This window comes from Lepidochelys kempii, chromosome 3 (assembly GCF_965140285.1).
Source record: "Lepidochelys kempii isolate rLepKem1 chromosome 3, rLepKem1.hap1, whole genome shotgun sequence".
Classification (NCBI taxonomy): Eukaryota; Metazoa; Chordata; order Testudines; family Cheloniidae; genus Lepidochelys; species Lepidochelys kempii.
Genome location: NC_136382.1, coordinates 109,005,698 through 109,018,452, shown reverse-complemented (window position 1 = coordinate 109,018,452; position 12,755 = coordinate 109,005,698). Strand labels below are relative to the sequence as shown.

The window sequence follows — 12,755 nt, the reverse complement described above, 5'->3', positions numbered from 1 at the left end:
AGGAGGGAGAGAAAAAATGGGTCTGTGTCTGTCTATATGATGCTTTTGCCGGGGATAAAACAGGAATGGAGTCTTAGAACTTTTAAAAAAAGAAAAGGAGTACTTGTGGCACCTTTTAGTAAGTAATCTAGCTAGGTATGTGTTAGATTATGATTTCTTTAAATGGCTGAGAAAAGAACTATGCTGGATAGAATGACTATTTCTGTCTGTGTGTCTTTTTTGTACCTTAAGGTTTTGCCTAGAGGGATTCTCTATGTTTTGAATCTAATTACCCTGTAAGGTATCTACCATCCTGATTTTACAGAGGTGATTCCTTTACTTCTATTTACTTCTATTTCTATTAAAAGTCTTCTTCTTGTAAGAAAACTGAATGCTTTTTCATTGTTCTCAGATCCAAGGGTTTGGGTCTGTGGTCACCGATGCAAATTGGTGAGGATTTTTACCAAACCTTTCCCAGGAAGTGGGGTGCAAGGGTTGGGAGGATTTTTGGGGGGTAAGACGTGTCCAAACTATGTTTCCCAGTAAACCCAGTTACAGTTTGGTGGTGGCAGTGGATATTCCAAGGACAAAGGATAAAATTAATTTGTACCTTGGGGAAGTTTTAACCTAAGCTGGTAAAAGTAAGTTTAGGAGGTTTTCATGCAGGTTCCCACATCTGTACCCTAGAGTTCAGAGTGGGGGAGGAACCTTGACATGGTGGCAGAGTAGTGGGATTAACCTAAAATCATTTTGAGATCAATTTGAGATTTTTTGAACTAGAAATACAGATTTTAAAAAGGATTTTTTTTTCTTTGGAGCTGCTGGAAAGCAGCTTGTTTTTTCTCTGCTTAGGGGCCAGAGGAGAGACAAAAGGGGATTATCTTTGTGAATTGCAGGTTTTCTTTGCCTGGAGGCAGGGTACTTAACCTCCTGCAGGGAAATTCACAGTCTTGGTAAACCAGAAGCCTTTTTTTCCCCTAAAAGTAAATGGGGGGGGGGGTGTGTTCTACCCATTTGCTTGGAGACAAAAGTGGCAGGGTTTTTTTTTTTTTTAGGATTTTGATTTTTTTTACAAGGAACACCGGTTTGAAAAAGAATTTTCTTTCCTTTAGGCTGCTGGTAAGCAGTTTTTCAAGTAGTTGGAGGTTTTTTGCTTTGATTTGAGGCCAGAGCAGAGACAAAGGGAATTGTCTTTTTCTGTAGGCTGACAATCACTATCAGAAAATAGGTATCCTATTCCAGCACAGCAAAATTTTACAGCCAAGTTTGTTTGTTTATTTCTAAACCTCGGGTGTAAAGTTAGTTAAAAACAGAGAGGTTAGGATGACAAAATCCACGGCTCAACAAAAGCTGGAATTAGCCAGATTTCAGGCTGAGGAAAAACAAAAGGAACATGAAAGAAAGACAGAATTCATGCGGCTGGAGAAGGAGGAGAAGGAAAAAGAGAGGAAGCATGTGGAGGAGGAGAGGGAAAAAGAGAGGAAGCATGCACTGGAGATGGAGAAGGTAAAGGCTCAGCAGAATATACCAACAAACCCTAGCAATCCTTCTGCAGGTTTGTAGGTGGGGAACTTCCCATCCCAGAAAGTTCCCCACCTACAAGGCAGGCGATGATACTGAGGCCTTGTTAGAAAACTTCGAAAGGGCCTGCCTTGGGTACAGCATCTCTACAGACCAATACATGGTAGAGCTGAGGCCGCAGCTCAGTGGACCCTTAGCTGAGGTGGCAGCTGAAATGCCTAAAGAACACATGAGCAAGTATGAACTGTTTAAATCCAAGGCGAAAGTCAGAATGGGGATAACACCCGAGCAGTCTCGTTGGAGGTTCAGAGCCCTAAGGTAGAAACCAGACGTGTCATTTACCCGACATGCCTACCACATTGTGAAACATTGGGATGCCTGGATATCAGGAGCAAGTGTTGAATCTCCAGTAAATTTGCCCTTCCTAATGCAAATGGAACAATTCTTAGAGGGTGTTCCTGAGGAAATAGAAAGATACATCTTAGATGGGAAGCCCAAAACTGTAATCGAGGCAGGAAAGATTGGAGCCAGATGGGTGGAGGTGGCAGAGAAGAAGAAAACTGGTCGCAGTTGGAGCGGAGACCAGAAGGACAACCCCAGACCACACCCTATTACTGGGGGCCGCCCAAAGCCCCACCTACCTCCCAAAGAACCCTCCAGACCCCTTATCGTCCCACCACCCCGTTCTCCAGCAACCCACCTCGCCCCAGTGACCCGTCAGCTGGACGATGTTTTAAATGTAACGAACTGGGGCATGTAAAGGCCAACTGCCCCAAGAACCCCAACAGATTACAGTTCATTGCACCAGGATCACACCAGAGGTCCGCAGGCCCAGATACCTCCCAGATACCCTTGGAGCGGAGGGAAGCTGTGAGTGTGGGTGGGAAGAAGGTCACCGCGTGGAGGGACACCGGAGCACAAGTGTCAGCTATCCATGCTTCCTTAGTGGACCCCAATTTAATCAACCCAGAGATCCAAGTGACGATTCAACCCTTCAAGTCCAACTCTTTCAATTTGCCTACAGCCAAGTTGCCTGTCCAGTACCAGGGCTGGTCAGGAATGTGGACTTTTGCAGTCTATGATGATTATCCCATCCCCATGCTGTTGGGGGAAGACTTGGCCAATCATGTGAAGCGGGCCAAGAGGGTGGGAATGGTCACCCGCAGCCAGGCTAAACAAGCCGTGAGGCCTAGTTCTGTTCCGGAAACTTCTATCAGGACCCGGTCAGAGGTGATGGACCCGGACCCCAGGCCAATGTCTGCAACAGCAGTAGTGGATCCAGTCCCAGAGACCCAGACGGAACCAGTCCCAGAACTGGAACCAGCGGAACAACCAGCACCAGACCATTTGCCAGCACTGAATCCAGTACTTGCAACCTCAACACCAGAGGGCCCCACCGAACCTGAACCGGCAGCAGCCGATAACCCTGCACAAGAGGCTCAGCCGGAGCCTGAATCCCAACATAGTGCACCAGCGGAAAGCGATTCACAGTCAACAGAAACAGCCCCATCCCCTACATCGCTTCCAGAGGGACCAAGCATAGGTCCACAATCCAATGAGGAACTGATGTCTCCAGCATCAAGGGAACAGTTCCAGACTGAACAGGAAGCAGATGAAAGCTGCCAGAGAGCTTGGACGGCAGCACAGAGCAACCACCGCCTCTCAGCTCTTCTAATCGATCCAGGTTTGTTGTAGAAAGAGGACTTTTATACAAGGAAACTCTTTCTGGTGGACACCAGGAAGACTGGCATCCTCAGAGACAGTTGGTAGTTCCAACTAAATACCGGGCCAAGCTCTTGAGCTTAGCCCATGATCACCCTAGGGGCCATGCTGGGGTGAACAGGACCAAAGACCGTTTGGGGGGGTCATTCCACTGGGAGGGAATGGGCAAGGATGTTTCTACCTATGTCCGGTCTTGTGAAGTATGCCAAAGAGTGGGAAAACCCCAAGACCAGGTCAAAGCCCCTCTCCAGCCACTCCCCATCGTTGAAGTTCCATTTCAGTGAGTAGCTGTGGATATTCTGGGTCCTTTTCCGAAAAAGACACCCAGAGGAAAGCAGTACATACTGACTTTCATGGATTTTGCCACCTGATGGCCGGAAGCAGCAGCTCTAAGCAACACCAGGGCTAAAAATGTGTGCCAGGCACTAGCAGACATTTTTGCCAGGGTAGGTTGGCCCTCCGACATCCTCACAGATGCAGGGACTAATTTCCTGGCAGGAACTATGGAAAACCTTTGGGAAGCTCCTGGGGTAAATCACTTGGTTGCCACTCCTTACCACCATCAAACAAATGGCATGGTGGAGAAGTTTAATGGAACTTTGGGGGCCATGATACGTAAATTCGTAAATGAGCACTCCAATGATTGGGACCTAGTGTTGCAGCAGTTGCTCTTTGCCTACAGAGCTGTACCACACCCCAGTTTAGGGTTTTCCCCATTTGAACTTGTATATGGCCGTGAGGTTAAGGGGCCATTACAGTTGGTGAAGCAGCAATGGGAGGGATTTACACCTTCTCCAGGAACTAACATTCTGGACTTTGTAACCAACCTACAAAACACTCTTTAGCCCTTGCTAAAGAAAACTTACAGGATGCTCAAAAAGAGCAAAAAACCTGGTATGATAAACATGCCAGAGAGCGTTCCTTCAAAGTAGGGGACCAGGTCATGGTCTTAAAGGCGCTCCAGGCCCATAAAATGGAAGCATCGTGGGAAGGGCCATTCACGGTCCAGGAGCGCCTGGGAGCTGTTAATTATCTCATAGCATTCCCCACCTCCAACTGAAAGCCTAAGATGTACCATATTAATTCTCTAAAGCCCTTTTATTCCAGAGAATTAAAGGTTTGTCAGTTTACAGCCCAGGGAGGAGACGACGCTGAGTGGCCTGAAGGTGTCTACTACGAAGGGAAAAGTGCTGGTGGTGTGGAAGAGGTGAACCTCTCCATGACCCTTTGGCGTATGCAGCGACAGCAGATCCAGGAGCTGTGCACTAGGTACGCTCCAACGTTCTCAGCCACCGCAGGACTGACTGAATGGGCATACCACTCCATTGACACAGGTAATGCTCGCCCAATTAAAGTCCAACCTTACCGGGTGTCTCCTCAAGCTAAAACTGCTATAGAACGGGAGATCCAGGATATGTTACAGATGGGTGTAATCTGCCCCTGTGGAAGTGCCTGGGCATCTCCAGTGGTTCTAGTTCCCAAACCAGATGGGGAAATACGTTTTTGCATGGAGTACCGTAAGCTAAATGCTGTAACTCGCCCAGACAACTATCCAATGCCACGCACAGATGAACTATTAGAGAAACTGGGACGGGCCCAGTTCATCTCTACCTTGGACTTAACCAAGGGGTACTGGCAGGTACCACTAGATGAATCTGCCAAGGAAAGGTCAGCCTTCACCACACATCTTGGGCTGTATGAATTTAATGTACTCCCTTTCGGGCTGCGAAATGCACCCGCCACCTTCCAAAGACTTGTAGATGGTCTCCTAGCGGGATTAGGAGAATATGCAGTCACCTACCTTGACGATGTGGCCGTATTTTCGGATTCCTGGGCAGACCACTTGGAACATCTACAAAAAGTCCTTGAGCGCATAAGGAAGGCAGGACTAACTGTTAAGGCTAACAAGTGTCAAACAGGCCTAAACAGAGTGACTTACCTTGGACACCAGGTGGGTCAAGGAACTATCAGCCCCCTACAGGCCAAAGTGGATGCTATCCAAAAGTGGCCTGTCCCAAAGTCAAAGAAACAGGTTCAATCCTTCTTAGGCTTGGCCGGTTATTACAGACGATTTGTACCACAATACAGCCAAATCGCCGCCCCACTGACAGACCTAACCAAAAAGAAACAGCCAAATGCCGTTCAGTGGAACGAAAAGTGTCAGAAGGCCTTTAACAAGCTTAAAGCGACACTCATGTCTGACCCTGTACTAAGGGCCCCAGACTTTGACAAACCATTCCTAGTAACCACAGATGCGTCCAAGCGTGGTGTGGGAGCAGTTTTAATGTAGAAAGGACCTGATTCCACCCTGTAGTGTTTCTCAGCAAAAAACTGTCTGAGAGGGAAAGCAACTGGTCAGTCAGTGAAAAAGAATGTTACGCCATTGTCTACGCTCTGGAAAAGCTACGCCCATATGTTTGGGGACGGCGTTTCCACCTGCAAACCGACCATGCTGCACTGAAGTGGCTTCACACCGTCAAGGAAACTAACAAAAAACTTCTTCGGTGGAGTTTAGCTCTCCAAGATTTTGATTTCGACATCCAACACATCTCAGGAGCTTCTAACAAAGTGGCTGATGCACTCTCCCGTGAAAGTTTCCCAGAATCAACTGGTTAAAATCATCCTTGAGATGTGGAAAATATTGTTAGTCTTTATGTACTTGGTAGTATATTTAGAGATGCATGTGTCTTATTAACTCTGTTTTTCCTAGAGCTCCAGGAAGAAATCCCAGCCAGTGTTTCACCCTAGCTGAGATTTGGGGGGCGTGTCATAAATATAAAGGGAAGGGTAAACCCCTTTAAAATCCCTCCTGGCCAGAGGAAAACTCCTCTCACCTGTAAAGGGTTAAGAAGCTAAAGGTAACCTCACTGGCACATGACCAAAATGACCAAAGAGGAGACAAGATACTTTCCAAAGCTGGGAGGAGGGAGAGAAACAAAGGGTCTGTGTCTGTCTATATGCTGCTTTTGCCGGGGATAGAACAGGAATGGAGTCTTAGAACTTTAGTAAGTAATCTAGCTAGGTATGTGTTAGATTATGATTTCTTTAAATGGCTGAGAAAAGAACTATGCTGAATAGAATGACTATTTCTGTCTGTGTGTCTTTTTTGTAACTTAAGGTTTTGCCTAGAGAGATTCTCTATGTTTTGAATCTAATTACCCTGTAAGGTATCTACCATCCTGATTTTACAAAGGTGATTCCTTTACTTCTATTTACTTCTATTTCTATTAAAAGTCTTCTTCTTGTAAGAAAACTGAATGCTTTTTCATTGTTCTCAGATCCAAGGGTTTGGGTCTGTGGTCACCGATGCAAATTGGTGAGGATTTTTACCAAACCTTTCCCAGGAAGTGGGGTGCAAGGGCTGGGAGGATTTTGGGGGGAAAGACGTGTCCAAACTATGTTTCCCAGTAAACCCAGTTAGAGTTTGGTGGTGGCAGTGGATATTCCAAGGACAAAGGATAAAATTAATTTGTACCTTGGGAAGTTTTAACCTAAGCTGGTAAAAGTAAGCTTAGGAGGTTTTCATGCAGGTCCCCACATCTGTACCCTAGAGTTCAGAGTGGGGGAGGAACCTTGACAGGGGAAAAAACAACAAAAAACAAATAAACAAACAAAACCCCAACTCATTCCCCCTACCCCCCACCAAATTGCTTTAAATGGCATTGAAGTGGCTCTCATTCACATGTGTAGCTTCATTGGCTTCAATCTATACATGTGAGTAAGGATTATTCATACAAGTAAATATCTTTTGGATCTGGCCATTTGTTATATATTTTACAACAGTAATGTAGAAAAAGCTCATGTAAGGGAAGTTCCTATACAAAATTGCAGAGGTGTACAAAAAGTGGTCTTTGTTTCACACTAAGATCTCCATTGTTCATAAAAAGCCCATCATACACAACAGTGAGAATGATGGCACATAAGTGGGAATAGTTCACTATGACTACAGGGTCATTGATTATTTAAAAAACCCAGCCTCCTACATAATATCTCAAAAATCTCAGCAACACACAACACCACTGTAATCACAGTAAAAGTGTACATAGCAATGAGGAAAATTGTCTTTTCAAAGTGTTCTGGCACCATGCATCTGGTAATATTAAACTTTTTGTCAAGGGCTCCTGCATCACACCTGTAGAGTGGGTTCACTTGGAAGCCAAAGAGATGACTTTGAAGCCAAAAAGCCACAACTTCAAGGACAATCCTTAACAGAACAGAGAGGATATAAAAAACAGTATAGGTGGGCTTTTGGAGGATATCTTCCTGATCGATGTTTCTACATGCAGCATAAAGATGAAACATTGCTCCAGGTACCAGAACCGTCACTAGCTGTAATGCCCAGAATACCTAAAGGGTAGCAGAAACTTCACAGTCAGATCATGTACAATTGCCTTGTGCCAGTTAAAACAGGCATACATCCAAATTTCTTGTGAGAAGTTTTTTTCTATTTATGATATACATTAAAAACAATTACAAGATCATTTAAGATAAGAACAATCACCATTACATATTATTCCAGTTTTACAGTTCATTTACATGTAAACATTCATTTAATTGAAGACTGGTATGAATAAAGTAGGTTACAGTCAATAAATCCTGGGCCTGTATACCCTTATTCACAGGAGTAGTCCTTATTTGTCTGGATAATTCTAGCTATAGACGCTTATATGGCCCTTATCACCAAAGTATGAGGCCCAGATCTTCAAAGATGTTTAAACTCCTAACTTCCACTGAGTTCAGTTGGACTCAGAAGGGAAGTGGAGGTTAAGAGCGTTTGCAGATCTCAGCCTGAGTGCTTCACAATCACTGATGGATTTTATCCTCATAACACACTGTGAGTAAGTTAAATGTTATCCCTATTTTCTTTTACAGATAGACGCACTAAGGCAGATGAGGGGACCTGCTGAAAGTCATACAGAAAATCTGTAGCTGAACCAGGAATCAAACATAGGTCTTCTGAGTGTCAAGCTAGGGCCCTATCTACTAGGCCAACCTTCCTGTTTGTTATGTAGTCACTGGACTGATCTAGGTGAACAAGGATGACTGCATAAGGGGTTACAGAATCCAGCCTTATTGTCTACAAATATTTCCAAGTAGGAGAATGCTATTTATAGTACATTTATGTGCTGATCCTGCAATCTTTATTCATATGAGTTGAAATCAGTCTGACTACTTGCAAGGGTAATGACGGCTCATGTGAATAAAGATGAAAAGATTAGCCCCTTACTTTGTCACAAATGAAAGTTTATTACAGAAGATTATGTTCCACTGATGTCCAAACCAGTATTTCTCAACCTTTTTGATACCAGGGACCAGCTTGCTGCCTTCCTAAACTGTGTCAGGGAGAGCTCAGGAACTGGGGCCAGTTGTTGAAAAACACTACCACCACTTTCTGTTTAATTACTACTCTTTATGTAAAATGGGGAAATGGAATTTACTTTCATTTTATGAACCTTTTATCTATTTCCTAAATAATTGGTTGTTTCAATTAAAAGAAAATTTACCTGAGGAGTTATAGGCCTGAACTGGTTGTAACAGAAGAGATTAACCTCCCTCTTGTCTGGTTCACAGCTGAAATGCAAGGCCTCATTTCCATAAACTGCAAAGCCCAGAACTCCAAGGAAAAACATTCGAACTGAGCCAAAGAAAAGGGTATGGAACTGACCAATCACTGTTGGAGGCCTGAGCTGTAACAGTCGCAGGATTATGCAGCAGGAAAGATAAAGGCAAACATGAACAAAAGTTATTCTTCCAGTTTCAGGTTACCTAGAACATTTATTTCAGGTTTAAAAAACACCCTTCTCACTCTTTTTTTCTCCCTTTTAAAAATAACTATTATACAAAGGGTGTTGTGTACCTTAAACCAAATAGTGGCTTGAAATATAATCAAAGTCCCTGTTATTGTTAGGGACTGATTTTACTTACTGTTTCTAGTACACTCTCATTTATATTGTGTCTGTCAGTTGTTCTGCTTAACAACTATGCTTTTGTGATTTCAGTAGTGGCTTTACATATCAGCTACATTCATAAAACTCAGTATTCTACAATTAGAGACATGTCAGGCAGATTGAAAAAGAATCCTTCAATAAAGAGTCAATCAATTTTTATTATTCTATTGATTAAACTAAGATAATTTAATATTTAGTATCAGAAATTAAACATATAAAGTTCTCAAAAGTGGCTTTGCTAGAACTAGGCTAGGAAACTTTACCTGTTTGCACTGTTACTTTGAGTAGTAGTGCTACATCTTTATTTTCTTTTAGGAAAGCATGGATTATGTAGTTTTTAAAGTCTGCCTTTTCAGAGAATGCTATTCTGTTCCTCCATATTTGATTATCAGAACTTTCATCTCCACCCATGTATATTTGTCATGATAAAGAAAGCACTTTATTTATTTCCCCAACACCTCTCCTTTCATTATTTACTTAATACTCACACATCCTTCATAGAAGTTCTTGATGTAATTTAAAGACATGTCTTGGAAGATGTTATCCTAGTGCAATTGTGGCATAATTCATGCCCCTCATTGCCAATTTGCTGTCATCAGACTCAGTCTGATGCTATTGCTCTCTCATGACCCTTGCTGTACAAAACACTTGTCACTGCACATTTTACTTTTTATCTCTGGGGCCCCAATCAACCTTACTCTTTCAGGACCAAAAAAAAAAAGAGCCCAAACAAAAGCAGGATACATGTGGTTTGCCTAATAATCCATGAACGGAGTCAGCAGAAACGTGCAACACCGTAACACAGTCACACAATAGACAGGGGAACATGCAAGTGGCAGTGAGCTCCCAACATCACTGTGCTACTTGAGAATGAGAGTAACACAAAAAAATGCCCCTTGGGGGTTTCAATCCCGGTGGGCTCCCATGATGAGATACCCGAGTACAGAGAATGAGTCTCTCTCGCAAAGGAAATCAATAAAAATTTAGGAAACATTGAAGCATCTCGCGCACAGGGATCTGCCTAGCAAACAGCCCCTGGAAGGGACTCCCTTCTAAAGTGAAATCCTGGGGTGGGCAAGGCATTCTTGGTAAGCTTACTTCTTGCATCTGTGTTCTCCCAACGCCTTTCTGCTCACTCACACACAGGAGTTACACTGGCCCTTCTGATAGTCACTGATAAAATCCTCCCCATTTGCTAACACGATCCTCCTCCTTACAGTCCCCCTCCCCCTCATATTTCACCTTTCCTCTCTCTTTAGTCCCCCTCTAGCCTGACCCACGCAGAGAGTTCAAGTGGGGGCTAGGGAAAGCAGCGCACGGTGTATTTTCCGGGCTGCGCAGCAGCCCGAGGACGCAGAGCCATGCGGGGCTTTCCCTTTCCCCTCCTTCTCAGATGGGAACCAACTTTTCCGCAGAGCTGGACCTAGTGGAAAGCAGGGACCAACCGCAACGAGACGGCGCAGTACGCACCAGCCGCAGCCCCGGCGTGGTGTTGTTGGGGCGCCCCATTCACTTGGCGCTCAAGTCAGGAGCTGCTGCTCTTGGGTCCCGCTTCTCCGCGGCAGCCACTGGCTCCGTCCAGGGAGAGGAGCCGGGAGCATCCTGGAAGGAAGCTGCTGTCCCGCCAGCGGTGCCTCGCCCGCCCAGCGCGCTCACCCCAGGCAGGGAGAGGGAGAGAGAGAGAGACACACACACATCTGTGGGCAGCGCTCCGGTAATCATCCGCGGCCTCATGCGTCGCTCCTCCCTGCCTCGCCGCCGCCTCACTCAGCAGGGGCTACTGCGCGCTCAAGCTCAAATTGCGCTGGGGGGAGGAGAAAGCTGGATCTGCCCGCCGATTTGTGTCTCCAAGCGTCCCCCCTTCCACTGCCCAAATAGAGACCACTTTGTCTTTCGGCCACTCAGACTGACCTGGAACTCGGCGAGTCCTTGTACAACCTATTGCAACCTCTCCCTATTTAGGAAACATCTCTGATCAAATAGTTGTTTCTAGCGCTTTGTGATAATTGTTCAGATTATAGGTAACAGTGTCGCTGTTTCACTGGTCTGCTTGCCACGCTCAGATATCTGTAACATGTGCATCTCCTTTTTCTGATTCAAGATCAGGTCATCATTTTCTTAACAGACAGAAAATATAATTAATGAAGTCCGTTGCTGATCAGAAATTATGTTTGGGTAGTATTCAGGACAATCCTGGGAGGCGGCAGAGAAGAGTTTTAATATAAAAAGAAAAGTTACACAGCTTTGCCCTTTCCATATTATAAATATATTTCCGAATTACTTAACTTCACATTGGTTTATTAATATGATTTAAACGACAACAGTTGTTGCTTAATAACTTAACTTTTTTAAATAGGTGAGTGAAATATAGCAGGAACTGGTAAATAAAAACAATAGTTGAAATGATACATGCCAAAAAGCTTCGGATCTAAGCCCTTAAATTCAATTACACAAAAACTATAAGTCTTTGAATAATTACTAAGTATAAGTAGTAGTATTTATTATTTGCATAGCACCTAAAGTGTGCTACATAGTTTAAAGAGCATCAGAAGGAACAGCTCCTGAACAGTTCACTGTTTTAAGTGTAAGATGTAACCCATGATCAAACATTTTTACATATCCTAACAAATGAATTTTGAAGAGGAGATCAGAAGCCAGAGGAAGGAAGGGCAGAATTAGCACAATGAGAGTTGGAAGGTAATCACAGACTTCAAAACAAGGTGTTTTTAAATAGGATTATCGCGTTGTGTCACTTAAATGAGTATGGGATGTTTATCCTACTCCAGTTTTGACATCTCGAACAATGAACACTTACTTGTATGCTGAGCTGATGTAAAACTGTTCTCACGCCTGCTTTACACTCACTCTACATAAAAAGAAAAGGAGGACTTGTGGCACCATAAAGACTAACAAATTTATTTGAGCATAAGCTTTCTTGAGCTAAAGCTCACTTCATAGGATGCATGTAGACATGTGGACATGCATCCGATGAAGTGAGTTGTAGCTCACAAAAGCTTATGCTCAAATAAATGTGTTAGCCTCTAAGGTGCCACAAGTCCTCCTTTTCTTTTTGCGGATACAGACTAACACGGCTGCTACTCTGAAACCTGTCACTCTGCATAGGTGCAAATAATGACACAAGCTGCTGGGCATATCCCCCTGTCCCTTCACTTTCCCCTCCCTCTCTGCCAAATCCCTTAGTTTAGTCTTCTTCAGCCCCTTTCCCTTAAATCCATCTCTCTCCATAAAATATATTCATCCACCCACTAAGCATTAGTGATAGGAGCAGGTACTATTTGATTGATCTTGATTTGCACTTAATTTTCACAAATGGGGAAATAACACAGGGGAGGATTTTTTTATTGTTGTCTCAATTGCCAAGCAACTACAATGGTACCAGGCCTTACAGTTTCCTTTACAAAACACCATATTCATGTTCAAGTTTGGCCTAAGGCATTTCTTTTCAGAAAACATCATGTCTAATGTCCATCAAAGAAATTGAAATTGGAGAAAAACCCGACTAAGGCTCCTCAAAGGCCATCAGAACAATATCTGGAAACCTGGATCTTCTTGGTTCATTTTTAG

The 12,755-nt window shown here is 43.9% G+C and overlaps 1 protein-coding gene across 1 annotated transcript; it reads right to left on the bottom strand.

The window, feature by feature from the left end:
• Positions 1 to 6,981: 6,981 nt before the first annotated feature.
• GJE1 (gap junction protein epsilon 1) lies at positions 6,982 to 9,697 on the bottom strand. Its single transcript, XM_078851970.1, has 3 exons — positions 9,659 to 9,697; positions 8,727 to 8,909; positions 6,982 to 7,569 (listed from the first exon to the last, which is right to left on the bottom strand). Exons 1-3 carry the CDS (start codon positions 9,695 to 9,697, stop codon positions 7,174 to 7,176), a joined length of 618 nt encoding a protein of 205 aa, XP_078708096.1. The 3' UTR covers positions 6,982 to 7,173.
• Between the last annotated feature and the right edge of the window lie 3,058 nt (positions 9,698 to 12,755).

Coding starts and splice junctions, on each gene's coding strand:
- GJE1 (XM_078851970.1), bottom strand. CDS start 9,697: ATGTCTTTAAATTACATCAAGAACTTCTATGAAGGATGT. Junction 8,910..9,658: donor AGAACTTCTATGAAGGATGT/GTGAGTATTAAG, acceptor CGACTGTTACAG/CTCAGGCCTCCAACAGTGAT. Junction 7,570..8,726: donor TCAGGCCTATAACTCCTCAG/GTAAATTTTCTT, acceptor GCTACCCTTTAG/GTATTCTGGGCATTACAGCT.